At 32.9% G+C, this 24,531-nt stretch overlaps 1 protein-coding gene across 1 annotated transcript; it reads right to left on the bottom strand.

Moving 5' to 3' along the window:
* Positions 1-493: 493 nt before the first annotated feature.
* On the bottom strand, positions 494-24,404 carry LOC143058167 (uncharacterized). Its single transcript, XM_076231631.1, has 10 exons — positions 24,387-24,404; positions 22,071-22,169; positions 21,201-21,305; positions 14,451-14,546; positions 11,596-11,671; positions 9,616-9,864; positions 7,117-7,407; positions 3,193-3,555; positions 2,696-2,805; positions 494-1,744 (listed from the first exon to the last, which is right to left on the bottom strand). Exons 1-10 carry the CDS (start codon positions 24,402-24,404, stop codon positions 494-496), a joined length of 2,658 nt encoding a protein of 885 aa, XP_076087746.1.
* Positions 24,405-24,531: the final 127 nt, after the last annotated feature.

The following is a 24,531-nucleotide window of genomic DNA, read 5'->3' on the forward strand; positions in this document are numbered from 1 at the left end:
TTCAAAATTGTCCCGGTTCTTATACATTCTCGACTTTTAAACATTTAACATTGAGCGTTTCTGATAAAGATCAAATAAGAAAAGTACTTCGGACGCATGAAATTAAGAAAGAGTTTTTTTTTCTTTATCAACACATTTGTATAATCCAGTCAATGTTTATACTTCATGTACTTATAAACAACGATAAATTCAGTTATGTTCAGACGATTGACTTGTAATTAGTTAAGTTCTGTTTAGTCTATGTTCAGATTGTTAAGAAGTTTTTATCTTCCTGTACACATCAACATCATTATAAATTGTATAAAACCCTACTAAACGGTACTATATAGATTAACTGCAATGGAATTATCTCATCAGTACTGAATTTACTGCAAGGATAAATCGAAAAATTCCCTGAAACACTAAACACATCTGAATAATTGCACTAACTTTTTTTTATGATTATAAGGTCAAAATGACCGTTCAAACCGTCAACAGTGAATTGACTCTTCATTCAAAAGCATAACTTTATAAACATTCTATAAAAGATAGATACCTTGTCTGCAAACCACCTGGACACACTATTAGTCTTGTGTATTCTATTGTGATCGGGGCATGTCCATTCCTCCTTAGATCTCAACATGTGGTCAAAAAAGCAAAGATCTGACCCACAAACTATACCAATTTGAATGGTAAAAGGCAAATCTCTAGTACAACCAGAATCTTCTGAAACTGAGAAATAGAAATTGGAAATGCGTGTAATGGCATGTGTGAGGCATTCCTGAGCTGTTGATGCAATTGTACGTACAATGGAAATTTGGCTTTCTTTGTGAGAAAGAGAAACTATGATTCTGTTTCCCTGAATGTCAATTCTCATATCGTGTTCAGTATCAATTGTAACATCAGCACTGTCTGTAAAGATCATTAGACGACTGGATTTAGAGCTGACTCGAAGCTTCCACATTGATATGAAAGTCGCAATGAACCGGTAAAGGATAGCAGGTGGCACAACTTCCTCCTTAAACCTATAAGCCAGATGTATGCTTCTGTCAAAATCTATTTGTGTGTTGTCTTCTCTTTTGGTTCTAATCATGCATGGAACTAAGAACAATTCTGATTCATATTCATCGTCTTTTTGTCGACAAATTATGTCCAAATGTACTAACATTTCTACCATATATTCTTTATGCTCTGAGATCTCCTTGAAACAGTCTTGTTTCCATATTTCGTGTAAATCCTTTTTCAGCAATTTTCCACTTTCTTTGAGTTCTCCTAGTACCTCAATGAGATGTTCTGGCCAAAATTGTTCATCAGTAACGATGGAACGTAGCACGTCTACCAAAAACACTGGATCTATGATAACGTTATCACTCAAGCAAGCTTCATCGAAGTAGATCAGTTTTCCAAGGGCATGGTTAACCTTCAGAAACTTTTGTAGCTGATCAGGGGTTAATGCATGTTTTTCATTCTGCTGGTTAAGGTCATTCAGTTCACCAATGGATAGTACTTTCTTTTTTTCCTCTACCTTTTTGGCTAATTGAAGTTCAAGGGGTACAAACTTGGTTGGCATCAATTCTCCGCAACTAGGATGGTCTAATGCAACTTCCACCAACTGCTTCTTCAATGTGTCTAATTCTTCGTCCTCTTTGTTTCTTGCGTCCACAAAAATAAGTGGTTGATATTGAAGATGTTGTTTTCCTCCATGATTTTCGAAGAGTTTTTCGATTGAGTCTTCTAAGATTCGTCTCTGTTTCTCAATATCATCCTAAAATATACACACATCAAAAATGTATATATAAAATTCAGTGAATCAAGCGATACTAATGATTTATTGTGTGAACAAGATAGTCAAATCTTTTTTTCCTCTCACTAAATCTATTCTATGGCATTTGCTTAAAATGAAATTGTAATTGCAAGAGTTCCAAAACTGAATTCCATAGGGAAAACAGTTGACCATTCATACTGTCACATGGACTCTAACTGTTTTATGGAGATAAGCCCAAAAATGCCTTCAAACTACATTTAATAAGTCAAGCCACAGCGGCCATGATTTTTGAGGGATCAAATCTCAGATGCACCTTTTCTTTTTAAAACAGAATGTCCTACAAAACGTCCAGGCTAATGTTTTTGTGAACTTTCAGAGACCTGAACTTTCAACAACTTTTAAAATCTTAACGACAAATGATTTAGTCTAGAACGATTATATATTTTTTTTAAACCCTACATAGCAGGTACATAGCTACAAGACATTCTACATGGTTTCAAGGATCTACACATCTGTTTCTTTTTATGTCCCTGACACTTTAAAAAGAATGAAATAAGTTGAATTTATGAACATGCCATAATCATGATAATGAAATTGTTCATCATGTATAATTTTATTTTGAAAACCAATCACTCATTTATAAGGCAGTAAATTGTGGGAAAAAAACTTCAAACACTCTTTCTGTGAAAATCCCATAATCTAGGCTAAAATCGGAAAGATTTATTATACAAAATATGTACCACATTGTAAATCAGACAGCTGATCAGACTACCGCTAACAATTTCATTATGACATGTTCATACATTCAACTTATTTCATTCTTTTTTAAAGAGTCATGGACATAGGAAAAAAACGGACAGATGAGTTGTTAACCCAAATGTTAATTGTAACTCTGTCAGACATGTCAAAGTATTAGAGTTACACAGTTCTTGAATTAATATGAGTACTTACTTTTACTTGATCTTTATGTGTTGCAACAAACTTGATTTTTGGGTATCCTCCATTTTTAGCCGAAGTCTTACAATATGTAAGGACTGAATTAACCCAATGGACAAGATAGACTACAACAAACACGCATACATGTTGATATGTTTTAAAGTATAAAATTGCCTGCCAATAATTGCTGAACAATAGGCATTTATAAAGAACTGAAAATAATTGATTCTCTCAACCACTATCTAATCATATCAATTGAAGATATCTTTTCATTGTTAGCAGCATTGTTGAATTAAAACAAAAACAACTTTTCTATCATTTCTGTTGTTAGCTTATTTATCTTTCCTTTGAGGTGAACATATTTTATATTCTCGCAGACATAGCTTTTAACAATACTTTGTATATATTTGTAGGAATCATAAACTGAATTACGCAACAAAAGAAAGACTATAAAATATATCTTTGTATTGAACAAGACAGATTGTTTTACCCATTAATAAATGATAACATACCTGCAGTATTCTGTTGATTATTACAGCCAGGTAAGTCTTTGTAGTCAGGTATGTTGTCATGGATACCCTTACTACCATTGAAGATTAATAAAAAAGTGCCTCTGCTAGATATAAAGAGTTGGTGTGTCAAGTGATATATCTTTTGACCGCCAAAGTCCCATAAATCAATGGGGACAATTATCATTTCGTAATTGCCTTTATTACATTCAGATCGGATTAGTTTAATAATTTCATCCTCTGACATGTCCTTGGCAGTCAATATATCTTCCGAGTCTCCCCTTTTCCCAGCACTATCATCTCTAGTAGCTCCATGCATCAGGGCACTTTCATCATTTGAAGATTTAAGATGAGCAACATTTTGACCTGAAAACAAAATATATAAGTTGCTTTGTGTATGTAAGAACTGAATATAAGGTTAAAGATAATCGTGTATGTTTTTTTTTAAATTTCCTAGATATTGAAAAAAAACATAATTGCTCATTTACAAATTTGTCAAACAAGTTTTGTAAACAGACAAATCATTATTCACAATCATTATTCACTTTTCAAATGTTTTGACTTTTGAAATGTTTTGCAATGATATCATTTCAGCAGTCATGTCTTGATACAATTAAATCAATGATTCAAAAACATAGATTATTTTATAGATCTTTGAAATGATACATGTACGGGCTAGACCATTTTACACACAAGGGTTAGATTGGGAATATAATATAGTCATCCGTAGGACTTTTCCATTCTTGGCAGTAAAAAAGTTGTTAAAATTGGTGATGCATTTTGCTGTGTGAGGTGTATTAAGATGCAACCACGTTCAGTGAGGATATGTGTCGCAAAAAATAAATGATGACATCTATGTTCTGGCATAGGGTTATTGAAATAAATAGTCTGCAGTGTGCTTGTTGATACGACTCAGAAAGAATGTTGTCTAAGAACTTCAACTTTAAAAGTTTGAAATTGGCCTTTTTGACTATAATAGTAAAACATATAAAATATAAATACATGAAAATTATTTTTTGTTGAATTTGAAAAAGTGGTTAATTTAAAAGACCCCGAATTGTGCCGATTTGAAAGCTGGTCCTTAACTATAAAATCTAAATACATGTTTCGATTCAGAAAATACAAAAATCCATTATTTCATTTTTAAATATCGAACAAAGTCTCATTTTGAATTCTCCTGACCTTAATGATGACCAGTTTGAAAAAAGAGTCCACAATTCAAAATATGAACACATTACATTGATAGATTCAGCATTTTAAAGAACAAGAAGAATTCAAATGTTTGAATTATAACCCGATTGATAATGCTCTATTAACTAGAGGGTCCAAGGACCCTGTGTCGCTCACCTGATATTTTTTTTTACAATTGTTGCATGATAAATGCAACTGTTGTACTGTCGTGAAGTTTCAGAGATATAATACTAAAACGTGCATTTGAAACCTATGTTTTTTTTCAGCCATGTGGGCAGGCAGGGTCATCATACACGGTGGTAGTTGGATATCCTAGTGGTGATTTAAACCAAGTTTGTTTAAATTCGCCAGTTGTTTCAGGGGAGAATTTTTGTAAAATTTATCTAACAAGAAATGCAAAGTAATGAGAAAGTTGTGAAGTAGTTTTGTTGTTGCGCAACCCCCCCCCCCCCCCCATCCCCACTTTGCCAAAAAAAAAACACAACAAAAAGGTAATAAAAAATTATCATATAGGGGCAATCTATCCTATTAATGATTTCTGCAACATTCAGTTGATTGTGCAAGGGTTGTATAGCCAGCTGAGGTCGTTAAAAACTCTCTTTCTTTTGTTGTTGCAGATAGATCTTGACCTGATAAACAATTTTACCACATGTCAGATTTGCTCTAAATGCTTTGGTTTTTGAGTGATAAGCCAAAAACTGCATTTTACCCCTATGTTCTATTTTTAGCCATGGCGGCCATCTTGGTTGGTTGGCCGGGTCACCGGACACAATTTTTAAACTAGATACCCCAATGATGATTGTGGCCAAGTTTGGATTAATTTAATCCAGTAGTTTCAGAGGAGAAGATTTTTGTAAAATATAACTAAGATTTACGAAAAATGGTTAAAAATTGACTATAAAGGGCAATAACTCCTAAAGGAGTCAACAGACCATTTTGGTCATTTGACTTATTTGTAGATCTTACTTAGCTGAACATTTTTGCTGTTTACAGTTTATCTATATCTATAATAATATTCAAGATAATAACCAAAAACAGCAAAATTTCCTTAAAATTTCCAATTCAGGGGCAGCAACCTATCAAAGAGTTGTCCCATTCATCTGCAAATTTCAGGGCAGATAGATCTTGACCTGATAAACAATTTTACTACATGCCAGATTTGCTCTAAATGCTTCGGTTTTTGAGTGATAAGCCAAAAACTGCATTTTACCCCTATGTTCTATTTTTAGCCATGGCGGCCATCTAGGTTGGTTGGCCGGATCACCGGACACAATTTTTAAACTAGATACCCGAATGATCATTGTGGCCAAGTTTGGTTTAATTTGGTCAAGTAGTTTCAGAGGAGAAGATTTTTGTAAAAGATAATTAAGATTTACGAAAAATGGTTCAAAATTGACTATAAAGGGCAATAACTTCTAAAGGGGTCAACAGACCATTTTGGTCATGTTGACTTATTTGTAGATTTGACTTTGCTGAACATTTTTGCTGTTTACAGTTTATCTCTATCTATAATAATATTCAAGATAATAACCAAAAACAGCAAAATTTTCTCAAAATTACCAATTCAGGGGCAGCAACCTATCAACGGGTTGTCCGATTCATCTGAAAATTTCAGGGCAGATAGATGTTGATCTGATAATCAGATTTGCTCTAAATGCTTTGGTTTTTGAGTTATAAGTCAAACACTGCATTTTACCCATATGTTCTATTTTTAGCCATGGCGGCCATCTTGGTTGGTTGGGCGGGTCACCGGACACAATTTTTAAACTAGATACACTTATAATGATTTTGGCCATGTTTGGTTAAATTTGGCCCAGCAGTTTCAGAGGAGAAGATTTTTGTAAAAGTTAACGGCGACGGACGACGGACGACGGACGACGACGGACGCCAAGTGATGAGAAAAGCTCACTTGGCCCTTCGGACCAGGTGAGCTAAAAACAATTAATTCAAAGTACCGTTTACCCCTTTTAGTAAAGTATTTCGGGTTTAACCCCTAAAGTCATTCCAAGCTTTCCTTTTTTAGGGTTTAAATTTCACAGAGACCAATAGACTTTAACATCAGTTATTGTCAGGAAACATGGAAATCTCAGTCTTTATGGTCTCTACTTCCTTCACAGTTTGAGTATAATTCCAAAAATAATTCTTAACCTTCCTTTTTAGTATGACACCTTTGGCTATAACTTCATTGAAAGCCATAGATTTATACACAAGCTATTGTCCGAGAACATTTAAATTACATTTTTTTTATCCCTTTTAACAGATTTGGCAATAATAACCAAAAGGAAGCCCAACCCTCATTTTGATGTATAGGACATTGTCGTACAATTTCACAGATATCCATACATTTATACACAAGTCCTGAAACATAAAAAATACTTTTTGTTGGACCCCTCCTTCCAAAACAATTTGGACAATAACACAAAAAAAAAATAAATCCCAATGTCGTGACACCTTGTGGTACAATTTCATAGAGATACACAAATAGCAGCAGCATATACATCCTAGTTTTTGGTCCTTTTAGACAATTTTGGCCATAACCACCAAAATCAATCCCAACCTCCTGTTTGGAAAATGGAACCTTGTGGTGAAATTTTGCAGCTATTCACTGTTTAACGACGTTATTGGTTAACATAAACTGTGACATGGACAAAATTAAGCACAACACTGACAAGAAAGACCATACGTCTACACAATATGGCATGATTTATATTTACACATAATATTAACAACACATACCTTTAAATTCTTTCTGTTTTCGAATTGGGAGACTGAAGAAAGCTTTCAACCTTGACGTTATCGTTTGAACACCTGGAGTTCTGATATTAGACTTAACACCACTTCGATCTGGCATTTCCTCTATACGTTTTGCAGCCCCTAGACTGAAAGATACAGAACCTTTGTTTTTGATTTCCTCCCTATGTTTAGCATCATCAGAATCTGCCACTTCCTCGATAGATTTTACAACATCTGGAATTGCCATTTCTTTACTTCGTAGTAAACTTTGCACTGTTGCATTCAAGATAGTCCCTGAAATATGTTATCTGATTTATCATACAAAAGTTCGTTTTAAAGACATTTTTTTAATCATTGCAAAACATAAATTCACATCTACTAAAGGTATACTCTTAGATTAAGACATATGTTTAAGAAAGATATTGAATGGTTACATTGCAAAGGGTTATCGATGACAACTGAATACTGATAACGATTACCTCTGTCCCTAAAATAATATATACCGGATTGATCAAACAAAAGTTCGTTTCCAAAACGTTTGTTTTGATCATTACAAAATATTGATTCACGTCAACTTAGGAAATACTTAGATTACGAAATATGGTTAAGAAAGTCATAGCCTGTTTACAGATGATCACATTGCAAAAAGTAATCGATAAGTAATTTCTAATTACGATTATCAATCCCCCTTTATGACACAATACAATGTAAAACATTTCGAACAAGTAATTAAGGACCCTATTTAAGGGTAAACCTAAGGTTTATAATTGAATGCTGGTAGTTGTTTGCATTACATCCAGTGGGAAATATGTCATGCATTTTCAGGACGCAAAAAAGTTAATGATAAATAAAATAGGTAGGTCCAGTACACGATGCCGTCCAGGATGAAAGTCAGCAAAATTGAGGCTGCCACTGTAAAACGAGGTGTAAATGGATAGGGACAGAAACTTAGATAACATTATCTTTACTTGAGGCATCGGATTTAACATCGCCATTCTAAATGCTTGTGAATTTTATGCATCGCACAACCAAACGGACGCCTCACTTTTAGGAGGTTTTCACTGCCGTTTGCAAAAAGACCAATGGTGACAATATTTCTTTTGCCTGGTCTCCCTTAAAAATTAGAATGTAAGAGACAATATCTTACAAATGTATCGGAAGTAATTTGTGCATTTTAACTCAGGCGTAACTGTAACAGCTATTAAGTATTTATGTTGTTTCTATTACATTGATTTTTAAAATGATAAAAAATCATCTATAAGAATACGACTACAAATATCATTGAAGTATGTTTGCTGAAAGATTGAAAACCAAAAGTTAAAAGGTAGTAAATAAACACTCAAACGTGTTAAGTTTTAATACAAAATATGTTTTAAGTTCTTTTAAATTTCTATTTTCAACATTTAGATAAATTGTTGACAGTTTGAAAATTTAAATGGAAGAAAATGAATGAATATTGAAATTATAAGGTTTAAGCGTTTAGTTGATCGGATGAATGCCTTTCGTTTTATAAACACATGGCAAAATGCTACAATATATAATCTAAACACCCATCCCAGTACCAGCTAATGCTAGCATATAACCAATATCAGCACAGAGATAATACTTGGATAGTGATATACTGTTTACATATTGAATTAACCAGCTGCTGTCTGATGACAAAGGAACTTTGTAGTTTTGAAAAAAGGAAACCAACTTGACGCTACAAAATATCAGTATGATAATTCGTCGTCACAAGGCTTATCGTCCAATAATATATATTTTTTTCCTTATTAACGTGTCCATTAACAATTTTCAATTAGGCATGCAAAATAATGCACAGATAGACTGTAAAAGGTTGTATGGGAAACAGACAAGATTTTTTCTAAAAATTAAACATAATGATATCATTGTCTGGCAATGTTTGAAATTTTTTTTTGTCTGAGTTGTGCAGAATTTTTGCCTTATTCATATTTGAATTCAAGTTATAGAATTCTATATATGTACGTCTTTATATAATGTCAGATAAGTTGTATAAAGACTTGTGCAAAACAGACAACCAAAATGTTAGAAATTATTATAAATTAAGGAATGTATCTCCTTTCACGGATTTGGCTATATATTTTGGACCTTTTGGATGTATTGTCAAAATGCGCATCTGGCGCAGGAAAATGGGTACCGTTAATGTTGTTATTATATATGTCTATCAGTGATTTTCGAACGTTCCCCATGTTTAATTATGGTAACCCCAAAATAGTAATATTCAGTAAGTTTAAGAAAAATCAAACATAATAATGTTGGGCAATGAGTAAGTAAAGACAATATAATACACGGAAACCAACGAATAAAACAAATAATTAAGTTAAGTTCAAAGTGTAACTCGAGATACATTTTCACCTCACATTATAAATCGAACTTTGACCTGAAATCTTGGTTCAATTCCTTACTCAAAATTAAACCCATTACTCTGAGTTGCATATCCTCTGTCAATTTCTATTGTTTATAGTCTTAAAATTTACCTACCCTTTTCCAAGAAAATCCAACAACGTTCCTTTATATTCATTCCAGCTCTACCGAGATAAATCCATATACCATCTGTTGACTCCCGCTGCTCTGGAGCCTCATCTCCCACTAGAATTTTGGCTAAGCATGTCTTGCCTACACCAAATGGACCGGTAAGAAAAACACGGTTCCAGTAACATTTGTATGATCCGCTGCTTAACAGACCTTGAAATTCCATATCAGAAAATATCTGTATTTCTTTGTTGGGTCCTATATGTATAAAACCGAAAAAAATATAAGATATGAAATTCAGATATCATTTTTTATTGTTCTCTTGCTGACACAAATACAAGCAGTATACACAAGAAGATACACAGGGTGTTATCCATCATATATGTTTAGATCGTTATACATTTTAGAAATATCACAAACTTACACTGATTTATAAATTTAAAAGTATCATAAGGGCTGTACGTAGTACAATTCAACATTATAAAGTTCTACATCAAATGTTGAATCATGCCTTATTACAAACAAATTGTTTACACAGAAATATGTCTTGCCTACCGGAATAAATTAAAACAAATGCTTATTATCCCAGTCTACAGACTATGATGTAGTTGACAGGGCCTAAACATTAAAAAAAAAATATGAGACAAACAGACAGTTACATAACTTTATAGAAAATATCGTCGTTTATTAGATATGTTTATATGTAATTCCTTTTAAAACAACTTAGGCAGAAAAACTGAATACTGCTTATTGCTAATTAATTCAATCAATCATGTCCTGTTGAATATGGCCTCAAACAATCTTCAAACTGATATGTACTGATAGTAATGAAAATATCTATTTGTCGCCTTCCTCAACTTTTTTTGCAGATGAAAAAATTATGAAACATTAATGAGTGACTAAAAAATCAAGCTGAGTTGGTACTTCACATATAACAGAAATTTTGAAAGTAAGTGACTTCTCTACAGATCTCAAAAAAGTAAAATAGTGCACATCAACGTCATAAAATTGATAAACCTAAAATGAAATCATATTTGTACAGAAGATGACGAAATGTGAAAAAAATCCTTTCAAAATAAAAAAAAAAATCATCAAATAGCCTAGCCTTACAGTTTTACAGGAATTTAGCAGGAAGGTATTGTCTAGATTTACTGAAAATTGCTTGCAGAATGCAGAGGCATAGAACCTTATCATAAAATACTAGCCTACTCAGTAATGAATACATTAATAAAATTAAAACCAAAGAGATAATGTTGAAGGAAAGCTAGCTGCTCAAAATCCAATGTCAAATAAAGCACACATTCTGGACGATATTACCAAACAGGAATTGAAAGCCAATTGGAAATCCCTTAAATAGTTAAAATAAAACAAATTCTATTACAACACATAGGAGTCTCAGGATAAACAAATCTACGTTGTTTAACGATATCAAAACTAGCATTACTGAGAAGGTTATTTCAAAGGGAACTAAAGTGAGTGGTAATGTGAGGAGAAATATCTCTAGATTTAGTAAAGGCTAACAGGTAAATGAGAACTAACAAGTACTAAAAAGTATAGGAGTTATCGATCTCCCTAGTGATTACTCGTGTACTCTTTGCCGTCCCTAATAAATACCGCATGTACATAATGTATGAGTATAATTAAACTCATCATAGATACCAGGACTAAATTTAGTATATACACCAGACGCGCGTTTCGTCTACAAAAGACTGACACTCGAATCCAAAAAAGTTAAAAAGGCCAAATAAAGTACGAAGTTGAAGAGCATTGAAGACCAAATTTCCTAAAAGTTTTGCCAAATACAGCTAAGGTTATCTATGTCTGAGGTAGAAAAGCCTTATATGCCTTGTATGAGTTGATCATATAAAACAATGTAAAATTCTCATTTTCATTTTACTATAAAATAACATTTGTTTTTTTTTCTCAAATCGTTTTTATGCCGTCTCACAGATTATTCCACACATGAAATTAAATCATATACAAACTTACCTTTGGTAACTTGCGTTATACCTTTCTGATGGAAGAATTTTGTGGCCACTTCTGGTTCTTCCTTTGCCATGACAGCCTACAACACAGCAGACGATATGCTATGGTTATGAATAGGAAAAGACACATTGACTGGAGGCTATATGAGCCAGAATCTGTAACTAAGGGAATCTAATGGAATGTATAATCTGCCCAGAATGATTTTTTTGGGGTAAATAATTCGTGATTTCGTTTAGCCAGGCATTTGTCTCTGTTTTATACCGTAAAAATTCAGCTCGGATCTATCGTACTTAATTTGTAATAATATTTGAATGGAGGACAAAGAAAAGTAAACAAAAATAAACTACTTTTGATAAGCAAGTTGGAGAGAAATATAAATTACACAATGCAAAGAACGGGAAAAACGTTTACTTTAGGCCTTTATAATCACGTTTTAGTCAATGAAGTGAAATATTATTTTGTTAAAAACTGAATCTTTTGGTAGAACGCTTGAGTTACGAGTGCCAGAAAAAAACACCCTTAGACATGTTGGTATTAAGATAGTTGCTGCTTTAAAATCTAATAGTTTTATTTCACACTACTGTCACTTTAAAGAGAAATGTCCTAAAAGAATGAAATTGGCACTGGTAAACACGCACTTTTTCACTCTGTTCTCTATGTAAGTCATCTAAGTCTATCAGAAACACAAAAAACTGAATTATGTTTTAATGAATTGATAATTTAATGTTTAATATAACTTGTCTTCTGATTGGCTAAGATAATTTTGTTTATCATCTCATAAACATAAGTTTGTCGCATGACCGTAACGTCATCAGTGTGTTTTCATGATGTACTCCTTATTCAACGTGCACCACATTTTCTAATGCTGTTTCTTTAGAGACAGACAAATTATTTCAGTCAGTCCATAATTTTTTAAAAACTTTACCTGCCCACCATTGTCCTGAACTGAACTTGTTCTAAATATATTTATTTATCAAAAAATGTTAATAGAAGAAACAGTTTCTATTTGTGTATATTGACTAGTTTGCTCCTGGCCACATGCGTATACGTCACAAAAATGACATTAAAAACAAGCATTACAGACAGCGACTTATGACAAGTAGTGAATTACAGCCCCTTGACAAGGGACATCGACATACAAATTAAGGCGTGGCCAAAATCTTTATGAACGCTTATTTCTCCCAAACATCAAAAATATGTCTCATAGTATCGTTGGCTCTGTGGGGCAGCACATTTAAGACCAAAACAAAACAAAATACGTTTTATCATTTCCAGTTTTTTCTGCCTCATAATAACAAACCTTAGACTTTTTATTGGTACATAATATTCATATGAAAAATAGACAGTATCAATATAACATCTTCTCAAATGTTTTATTAATCAATAGTTTTATACATGTTAGTCCGTAGTTGTATACTAGATATCCTTATGTTTCAACTTTATCGAAAATAAGCTTTTTTTGTAATGCCAAACACTATCTGTTTTTTTAAACAAAGTATTCTTTTTCACTTTTTCACCTCGAACGTTACAAACTACATTTCAAAAAATTTGTTTACGGAACACATACCCCGTAACTAGAGAACTGTTATATTGATGCCACCCAAATTTGACCTTGATCTGTGTTTTGTGGAAATAAGCATCGTGTGTCAAATATAAAAAACAACACGTTTAATAATTATATGCGTCCGAAGCGCTTTTCCTGTTTTCTTGATTTAATTTCACCAGGAACGCTCAAAGCAAAATATTTGAAAGCCGATGATGTATAGTACCGAAACAGTTGAAGAGGTATGTGAAAAAAGACCTAAAAAGAACCAAATATATCTAAGGTCAACTTTGCAGGAGGGAGTTAAAACATTAGTTTTTTTATAATTTCAAATTCAAAACGGACAATTTTAGAAAGGGTTAGTTATAAATCATGTAAGTACCGAAGTACTGACTACTGAGCTTGTATAGACTTCATAACATTTGATAGAGGCAAACTCAAGTAAGAGAATGGACACTAATTTTGGGACGAACGTTCGGACAGACAAATTGAGGTAACAGTAAAATGTTGAAAATTTTCAGATATTTTCTAAAGGTTGCTGTTGATCAAAATCAGTGTAAACAGATACTGTATTATTATTTTGATTACTGTGAAAGTACTTTTATTCGTGGGGTACCAATTTTCGTGGTTTTCATGGATGACTTTATCCAAGAATTTTAAAACAGCCATTGTCTAAATCAAGACATGGAAAGATCCCCATCGGTAGGTTTGACTACTGATATGATCTAGAGAATATATTGAATAACGCCAAATCTGACAATACTTTAATAACAGTCACAGAACTACAACTGCATGCAGGTTTATTCCCATTTACTCTTTAATAACTTAAACTTTTAATTCTAATAAAAAATATTTTTGACCGATGAAAGTCAGATTTCTGGTATTGATGTGCAAGTACGATAAAGTGTTCATTTATATCTTCATAGTTCTCGTACATATGGGAAATAAAAATTTCATTCTGGGCTAGATTTTGATTAGAACTATTTGACAATTCAAGATACGTTAATAGCATTTGTTTATGTTAATGTTTTCTTTATGTGACATGTTTATGGCCTAATTAACACCTTTGATGGTCTTTAATCTGTTGATCACTTTATCGTGGGTTAATTAGTGTCATAACTTAGAATTACATGGGTCAATGTTTACTTTGCAATTTCCTTCAATCCAGACTATGTGTAACCTTCGTTTCTAAAGAAAACTAAAATCCACGAATTTAAAAACCCACGAACTTGTTGCTCAAACCATGAAAATTGATACCCACGAATTAAAGTACTTTCACGGTATTTTATACAATATGATAAGACAGAACATGTACCTTGAGGAATCTCTTTACTTCTGTCTTTCCTTTTTTCTGCTTAAATGAATAGTTGTCGTTGTCTTTATTTGCAGCCAGCATATATGGAGTGTTACCCTATAAAAACAATCTTAAACCTGTATCTATCAACTATAATCATTCCGTTTTTACAACAACTTTCAAGCAAAATACAAGCAGCATTTGTAACATTTTTGGTTTCATAATTTCTTTGAAATCTAGTAGGATAATTTCCTGATCACAATTTATTCAATACATTTTGTCTTCAGCAAACTTAGTGTTTGAGGTTGAAATCTGATTTTAAGAATCAAAATTATAGCGGTTAGTGCATCGGACTACTAACACAAAGGTTCCTGGTTCGATCCCCTTCCAGGGAGAAAAATTAAGGACTGGATTACCGGCCGTCCCTTGACACCATTTACAAGTATGGTAGTGCATTGGAAGGGGACGATAAAAGGCTGACCCGTGTTAGGGGAAGGAGAGAGTCATATCTTTATCTTATATAAAAGACACCCTTGTAGATTAAAAACAGCAGGCTAATGCCGCTACAAGGCAGCATTCGCACCCGCAAAGCGGAAAGGAATTAATATACGTTGGATTAACTTGTTTCCTAATCCACTATAAAGAAAATATGTTTAAATTCACAATTCCAGAACAGTCAATGTAGCAGTGTATTATTTGATTTCGAAGATGTATCTTGTTGATTATACTGTTATAGCCGTATGTTATAGTATTATAAGTACATTGTGTATGCATACTTCGGTGTGTCTTCATTTGTTGTGTTTAAAATTAGTAACATTTCATAGCTAATGATTGTGTCTTATAAAAAGTACTTAATATATATAGTAGTTTGAGACTGTCATATAATTGATTGGCAAGGTAAAATCTATAGTGTTTGATTGTTGGAGTATGTGTCTGCAGTGTCTGTCTGGTGGATGGCTGCTGGAAATACCCGTTGAATGTCGTTAGTATCTGGTTAGTGGTTGGTTGGTATTAGTACATGTTTTCATTGTGAACTGTAATAACATTAACGGTACCAATTTTTCTGCACCAGATGCGCATTTCGACAATACATGTCTCTTCAGTGATGCTCGTGACCAAAATATGTGAAATCCAAAGCTTATATAAAAGATGAAGAGCTATAATCCCAAAGTTCAAAAAAGTAATTATGTAAGTTGTTCGTTGTGGCTTTAGAATAAGAATCTTCCATTTGTTGACATCTTGTAGTGTCTTGTAGTGTTTTATCAATGACCAAATTGTTGTTTTTACAATTATCGTCGTCTTTTGGTTAGTTTATAATGTCTCTCATTTGTTTGCTAACTGAATAAGACTTGTTGGCTGTGTTTTATAATAAGTGTCTGAATGTTAGTTGGACGTGCTTGAAGGCTATACTGTGTTTGGTCCGTGATTGTTATATGTTGGTCGTGTGTTTATAAATGGTGTTTTGTTAAGTTTTTTGAAGTGTTTAACGACTGTTCTGTGTTTTATGTGTGACTATTTGTTCTGGTAGTGACTTTCAAACTAGTATTGATGGCTGTTGTATGTGCCTCATTGTTTATATGTTTCCGTGGTGATTGAAGTTGTTGCCTCTTGTTTTATACTAAATCTCTGATAGTTGGTATTTGTTGGTAGTGCTTGAAATTTGTCATGTGTTTGATTGGTGATTATGAGAAATGATTGTGCATTTGACAAATGTTTGATAAATGGTATTTTTGATAGCCGTCGTGTGTTTGAGAGCATGTGTGTTGTTATTTGTATCTTGCAATTTAGTACTTAGAGGCTATTGGTACGTTTTGACAGAATCTTATGATTGTTTGCACATAAGTGTCTGAAAAGTTAGCTTCATATGATCGTTGGATAGTAGCAGTACCTGATTACTGCCAAATGTTTGATATGTGACTACTGGTTGTAAGTTGTGTCCATTTGCTGTTATTATAATGCCTGTTTGGTGTCATGTGTTTAATTTGACGTAGCAAGTTGTTTGTTTTAGGTAAAATAATTGTGTGTTAGTTGTTCCTGATGGGTGAAATGTGCCCAAAAAATAGTTCTTAGTTGTTAGTCTGTCTTCATTTGTTTAATTTGACGTAGCAAGTTGTTCGTTTTAGGGAAAACAATTGTTTGTGATGGGTGAAATGTGCCCAATAAATATTTCTTAGTTGTTAGTCTGTCTTCATAAATTATTTCAATTTGATATTGGGGAAAAAATGTAAAATATCAAAAATACTGAACTCAGAGGAAAATCAAGATTCGCTCGTGTATGTAACAATGTTTTATATTTTAATGAGAGAAATTTGTGTCTTACTGACAAATTATTGCACCAGGGTTTTTGATATCCCAAACTAGTCAAAACATTTACTTAATTTTATCATCGGTATATGGTCATCATTCGTAAATATAGCTCAACATGCAGACTTTTTATACGTTCAGGTATTTCACATCCAATATTTTATGGAAATATTCTTTATAAAGCACAAAAATGTCAGTATTCACCTCAGAAGCTAACAAAACATTAAAATAGACTTATTAAGAAGGGATATAGTTACGATACGGTTGTCAGGTCATTGAATATTGCATATTTTGGCGTTAATATCAATTCACTTATAGGGTCTTTGCATCGGAACTGAACTCATTTATTTAAAAACCAGTTGTTGGGATGACACGGGTTATGTTCTTCTCATATATGTTATGATGGTATGATACTAAACCTCTCACGGGAAGGATTGTGCCTGATATTCATATGATGAAGACATAATCAATCAGTTTAAGTGAAGTCTGGAGCTGGCATGTCAGTTAACTGCTAGTAGTCTGATGTTATTTATGTATTATAATTGTCATTTTGTTTATTTTCTGTGGTTACATCTTCTGACATCAGACTCAGACTTCGCTTGAACTGAATTTTAATGTGCGTATTGTTATGCGTTTACTTTTCTGCATTACCTAGAGGTATAGGGGGAGGGTTGAGATCTCATCAACTTGTTTAACCCCGCAGCAATTTTGCGCCTGTCCCAAGTCAGGAGCCTATGGGCTTTGTTAGTCTTGTATTATCTTAAATTTTAGTTTCTTCTGTACACTTTGGAGTTTAGTATGGCGTTCATTATCACTGAACTATTATATATATTTGTTTAGGGGCCAGCCGAAGGACGCCTCCGGGTTCGGGAATTTATCGCTGCATTGAAGACCTGGTGGTAACCTTTTGCTAATGTCTGCTATATGGTCGGGTTGTCTCTTTGACACATTCCCCATTTCCATTCTCAATTTTAAAATATGGGTACTGCAGTCATCATCGTGTAACAATTTTAAAAGGAACAATTTAACAAAACACAAAAACATCTATCTACAAACACATTCATTAATACGCGTGTCTGACGTCAGAAAATTTTATACGTCACAAATGTTTGTCGTTCAATGTACATACAAAAATTTCACATAGAAATGCTAGCATACAGGGTTAAAAAATCAAAAGTAAGTTAGAATAAATTTCAGAAATAGACCGAGATTTAAAATAGGCCAAAAGTTATATAGAATTTATAAAAATCCACAAATAGTTAATTCCACTACGCAATTGAATGATTTTGACGTTTGTGGTTCAACGTATTTTGTAATTCATAATAGAAATATATCATAATGACATAAAAAAGAACCATATCATACTGACGGGATCTTTTAAAGTACAGAGTCACGTTATAAGAACCAAAGAAATACAAAAAGTCGTATATACAAAACACACCAACAAAAAATGAAAGACAATACAAACACATTGACGGGATGTATAAGTAGGGAATAACTTATATCTGTTTGATCTCTAATTGATTGCTGTTATTGTTGGAAGAAGTTTCTTAGTATATGATTGGTTGTTAGAAATACCTTATTTATGTCTTGTGTCTTAGTATATAATTGGTTGTAAGAAATACCTAATTTATGTCTTAGTATATGATTGGTTGTTAGAAATACCTTATTCATGTCTTGTGTCTTAAGCTGGGGTCACACATTCACGATTTTTACTGCCGTCCTTGACAGGACCATTCCCGATTAAAATTTGTCAAAAATCTGATCAAGATCCTGTGAATCGTGGATGGAAATTCGATTTGTATCTTTCGCCAGGTAAAATTCGACCGAGTCTGTCACGACTGCGTCCCGATTCTACCGAATGTAATCCGACAGAGATCAGATAGTGACAAGACAGTGAACCGACGCTGACGGAAGTTATCCGTTCGAAAACTGTCGGCATAATCGGGATGATCAGGAAATGTCGGAACGTAATCCTATCACGGTCCGCTCTATCGCATTGCAAACGGCTTTGTCTGGTCTCAGTCGTATTGTATTCTGTTATTGTCGGGACTTCTCCAGATCATTCCCGTTCCACAGGACACCGTCCCGAATACACAGAACATTGTTAGGAATTCGATCCGATACAGCAGAATCTGTCACGACATAGGCACGATTGTAATCCGACTAGACAAAATCGGCTGAGTTTCCCCGAATGTTACGGGACGCACCTAACTGTCGGGGTGCTTTGCCGAACTATTCGGACCCTTCCCGACCAGTAGGAATCTGTTACGAACTAAAACGACTGCGTTCAGACAATAATAGGACATTCCAGAAAATTGAGGATACTAATCCGACTTTTTCACTTTTCATGTCGTATCGCTGTCTGATCTCAAACGGGAGCAATAATCGGCAATGTGTGAACCCCGCATTAGTATATAATTGGTTGTAAGAAATACCTTATTTATGTCTTAGTATGTGATTGGTTGTAAGAAATACATTATTTATGTCTTAGTATATGATTGGTTGTTAGAAATACATTATTTATGTTTTGTGTTTGATAAGTGAGTTATTAAATTGTTGACTTTGTATTAAGAGTTAGTCCCAAGTGGTTGTATGTTGTTGACTGTTCCTGATAGTTGAAATGTGATACTAAGTGACCGTAAGTTGTCGGTCGACAGTTGGATATGCCTTATGGTTCTACTAAAAAGTCTATAATGCTTCTTAGTAGTTCATTTTGCTATCTTGTGTAAGTATAAGGTGTTGGCTGTGTATTTACAGTAAGTATCTTCTGATTGTTGATATATATTATGATGACTGTCCTGTTCATGTTAATTGCTGTAGGATTTTAACTTGCATAGAAGTTATCATCTGTTTGATTGGTGACTCTTTTTTAAATAATTGTCAAATGAGTGTTGCCTGTTGTAGTGCTTGGTAGTTATCATGTAATTGATAGGGAACATTATCTTTATATTTACTTTCAAATAGTTGTTGATTGTTTTTGTTACCGATCATATGCTTGATTTGTGACGGTACATGTGTTATTTATGATGACATACGAATGAATTTATGCTATAAGTGTAGCATTAGTTGATGGCTATCGTGTGTATGTTTGACATATACGTAAGGGGTGGACACTTTGTGGTTGTGTCTTTAAAGTAAGGGTTAAACGTGTTAAACTGATTATAAGTAATGTCTGACTGTAAAATTTGTTTGAATTGTGACATGTTACAGCAGTACTAAGTTTTCAGCATTGAAAATTTTTGACATTTGTCTTCACAGTGTGTTTAATAATTCTTGTTGAGTTGCCTACTAACTGTTAAGTGTTTGGTTTGTGACTGTGTTTTCAATGGGTGATGGTTTATTATAAGTCTTAATAGTAAGTTTTAATTGGTTTCTGAATGATGCCATATGCCCGACTGATGACCCTTTAGTTTTTTGCTGTTTTCACAATCAGTGTTTAAGTAAAAGCTAGTTGCTCAAGTCTGGGTGGTCGTCAAATATTTTATTTGGGATGTGATTTTTTGGAGTGATGAATGGGTTTGTTTCTTTCAAATTGGTGTCTGCATGGTTGCTGTTAATGCCTGATGACTGCCCTGAATTTCTTAATTTCCGGATTTTATATAAAGAAACGCTCTGGTCATAATTGAGTGTATTACAAGATTAACATACAATGATAAACATCAATTATAACACAATCAGTAAAACAATTTACCATTTCGGTGAAATTTACAACAGCATTAACATATCAATGGCTATGTAGTGATTTGTTATTATACATATTTTTTTCTATATAACGAAATGAGTTTGATTGGAGACTTTGTATCTTAATCCGTGTTGGTAAGTCATTTGTCTTTAATGTCTAGTTGTAGTTTTCTGTATCTGTCTACTGTCATATGTTATAATGGTGAATTTGTATTTTATTATTTCTATTAAAAGTAGTGTGTCTTTAATATTTGGATTTGGCAACTGTTATGTGTGTGTTTATTTAAAACATTATCGATGTCGTTAATGTAAATTGCTGTTAACATATTTGTAGTTTATCATGTTAGGTGTTTGTTTCTTTAGTATTTGATATATTGTTGATTATATCAGTAGAGCCTGAATGTTGGTTTCTGCTTATTAGGTTTATTCCGGTGGTTGCTCATGCATTTGAATGCTTAGTATTTTATTTTTAATGTTTATATATCAGTACAATATAGGAAGTTGGTTTTTGTAGCACCTGGTTTATGTTATTTGAAATAGTGGCTATGTATTTGTATATACTTATTATGGTTATGTTTAGGTGTAACACGGCGTTTCAACAATCTTATTAGACAAATAGAAACGTTTGTCCGTAGTTTGTTTTGTCAAAAATATAAATAAAAAAAAAAAATCCTCAGAATTGAATATAGACAAGAATTAAATTACATCAACAAATCCTATATAAGTATTCAAAATAGCTTTTCACTGATAAATTAACACTTAGTATATAATTTTAAATGTTACCTTATCTGTTTTATCCAGTGGACTGATTCCTCCTTCCTCAATTAACCATTTGGTGACACGTAGATTTCCATATTTAGCAGCCAAATGTAATGCTGTTGATCCGTTCTATTATATCAAAATTGAGTCTATTAATTTAAAGTGATGATCTAGACAATATTGCGTAATTAATGTCAACAAAATGTTACAATTTTATTGACAACTGTAATATCAACATATGCATATCCTGTGCAACACTGGACACTATTGCGTAATTAATATTAACAAAATACACAAAATTTTACAATGTTACTGACATCTGTAATATCAACATTTTCCTTAACTTTGCCACACTGGACAATATTGTGTAATTAATTAAAAACAAGACACATATATATCAGAAAAGAATGAGTGGTAAACACGTCGAAATCCAAACTTCCATCAGAAATGTCATGATACAAAACAAATTATTTTCTATGACATAAAACATTGAAAAAGAACTACTTATATCAATGGATTAAGAAAGATATGTTTGATTACTATCAGCTGCCCATTATTATAAACGCACTTTGAAGCCTTTCTCAGTGCGAGTAACATGATATTCAATTGTATACAACTTTACAAATTGCGTTGTGTATTAAATAAAGGCATATATAATATACCACTGTTCGAAAGTCATAAATCGATTGACAGAAAACAAATCGGGGATAAAAACTACCACTAAGGAAAACACATCAAATATAAGAGTAAATCAACGAAAATATAGAAACACTAAAGTGCAAAACCAAACGACAATGTAAAACACATATAAACAAACTATAAGATAAACCTGACGGATTAAATTATTGAATATAAACAGGGATACAACTAAACAGGAGATATATATTTCGTTACCTTGGATTTGGCGAGTATATTACATCCAATACTGGCCAGGTAACATACAACATCCAGGTGTCCTCTGCCGGCAGCCTGCATTAATGGTGTGGCTCCATTCTGTAATATAATTATATAACATTCATCAACACTTGTGTCATGAACTGGACATTGTTGAAAAAATATAGGTAAAATATATACATTGCATATCAAATGAATAAGATGTAAAACTTGAATAAAAATGACCGGTCACACCAGTAAGTATATTCTTTATATAATTTTATAACAAATAAACAAAATGCTTTGTTGTGAGATGTCATAGCTAGCGCTAGTGATCAGATAAAGGAGAATATCCGTGTTGATTTTCTGTGCAGCATTATTAATTGACGAATAAGGAATATCGCCGTTATGGTCGAATGAATTGAAGAAGTTACAATCAGTTGTATGTTAATATAGTATTAATGTATGGACTTTTTCATATTGGCCCTGTGACATGCCCGAGGTATTAATAATAGCTAAGGATGGTTGTAATGATCCTAAGTAGTCTCTGAGAATTGAAAAATAGAAAGGAAACAGTGATAATAATCGAAAGTCGTACCCGAAAAAGTCTGTGAAATATTTCCGTTTCAAGTCGTTACAAAACACTGCGCATCATTTAAACTTGTTTTTATGATATTAAGTTTAAAAAAAACAAAAAAAAACAAAAACTGTCACATATATTTTGAGAAATAAACGACATTTTGATTTAATCGATGTCTTGTTTCATCTGTTCATAATGCATGACTGATTTCGTAATGTACGGGTGTGATTACGTAATGCATGAATGAACTTTCGTAATGACTGGCTGTAGCAATTTCTCCGTTCATAATCAGCAGTTGTCGAAATTTTACTTTTATAAAGCATGGGCATTTCTATACATATTGTAATAATGGTTAATAATTATTAATATCACCATTATTGGGTTATGTATTGGAAAGGTTGTCAGTGGTGTGCAAATAAGGGATATCAACATTATTGATTGATGACTTGAAGGAGTCATTATCAGTGGTGTGATAATATAAAATCTTACATAGACAATAATAGTGCATTGACTTGTCAACGATATAAGGATGAGGCTTAGAAACGGGGAAATGCGAGGCTGTACCGAGCTATTTCCCAGTTTCGGGCCGAATCCTTATATCGTTGATATGTCAAGTCAATGCACTATTATTGTCTTTATACTGCAATATAAAAAAAACATTATTATTTGTTGTTTAATGCGTTCAGGCTATTTATATGATTTAAATATTGGAGGGATCCACCTTTAAAAAGGCCTCATATCATGCTCGCGGAGAAATATACATCACAATAAATGTACATTTACTTGTTGAAACCCACACTCGATTGTGAACAAAATCGTTTGAGTATGGACTAAAATATCAATCATAAGCATAAAACATAATGATTTATAGGTTGCAAACAAAAATATTAACAAATGAAATATATTTTTCCACGCATTTTCACGCATCGTTGTATGCATTGGAAACAAGAACAGGTTGAAGAGGTCGTATGAATAATTAAATATTAATTTCGGCAACTTCTATTTAAATATTCATGAGGAAAAGTGATATCGGGTCAGTGACTGTATATGACATAGAAATATACAGTCAACGCATTTTGACTGCTCAAATAGAACGAGTGCAGTATAAATAGGATTATTCATATCGGATGTATTATCAGCCTAAGAGCTAAAGGCTCGAATGCTAATATTTATACAGGGCTGGTAATACATCTGATATGAAAAATGACATGTTATGATCTTTTTATCATATGCTTCAATGAGTATCAAAACAATATTTTTTTAAGTAACTTTCATAACTTTGCTGGAAACTCTGAAAAATGCATTTAGTGTATTATTTATTTTTGGCATTTTTTTTCAATATATTCAATTTCCTGTTTCAGTATATTTTATGTTTGTTTCTGTAGAACTTCTTTATTATGTTTATTACTGAAAACGTAACATGGGAATTCCATGTGATAAGGTTAAGGAAAGGCATGTGATAATAGTCAAAAGCATGTAAAATTTGTATCATAAAAAGTAAAATCGCAGAAATACTGAACTAAGAGGAAAATCGGGAAGTCCCTAATCACATGGCAAAATCAAATGACAAAACACATAAAAAACGAATGGACAACAACTGTCATATTCAGCCATTAGCCCTCTAAACACCATTCCAGAAAATATGAAATTCAAGTAAATTTAATGTTTTTTCATCATTTGGAGTGGAGTCATCGTCAACCTGCGAGAATTAGGAATATCACGGATAAATGCAAGGAGTCACAAATTAAGAATATTACCATTATTGGTGGATGCATTGAAGGAGTCATACACAGTGTAATGTGAATTATGGATATCACCATTATTGGTGAATGCATCGAAAGAGTCATCATTAGTTGTATGTGAATTATGGATATCACCGTTATTGGTAAATGGATTGGAATA

Source organism: Mytilus galloprovincialis, chromosome 14 (assembly GCF_965363235.1).
Source record: "Mytilus galloprovincialis chromosome 14, xbMytGall1.hap1.1, whole genome shotgun sequence".
Lineage (NCBI taxonomy): Eukaryota > Metazoa > Mollusca > Bivalvia > Mytilida > Mytilidae > Mytilus > Mytilus galloprovincialis.

Coding starts and splice junctions, on each gene's coding strand:
- LOC143058167 (XM_076231631.1), bottom strand. Junction 3,556..7,116: donor AAAACAGAAAGAATTTAAAG/GTATGTGTTGTT, acceptor TTTTGTTTTCAG/GTCAAAATGTTGCTCATCTT. Junction 1,745..2,695: donor CACATAAAGATCAAGTAAAA/GTAAGTACTCAT, acceptor TGTATATTTTAG/GATGATATTGAGAAACAGAG.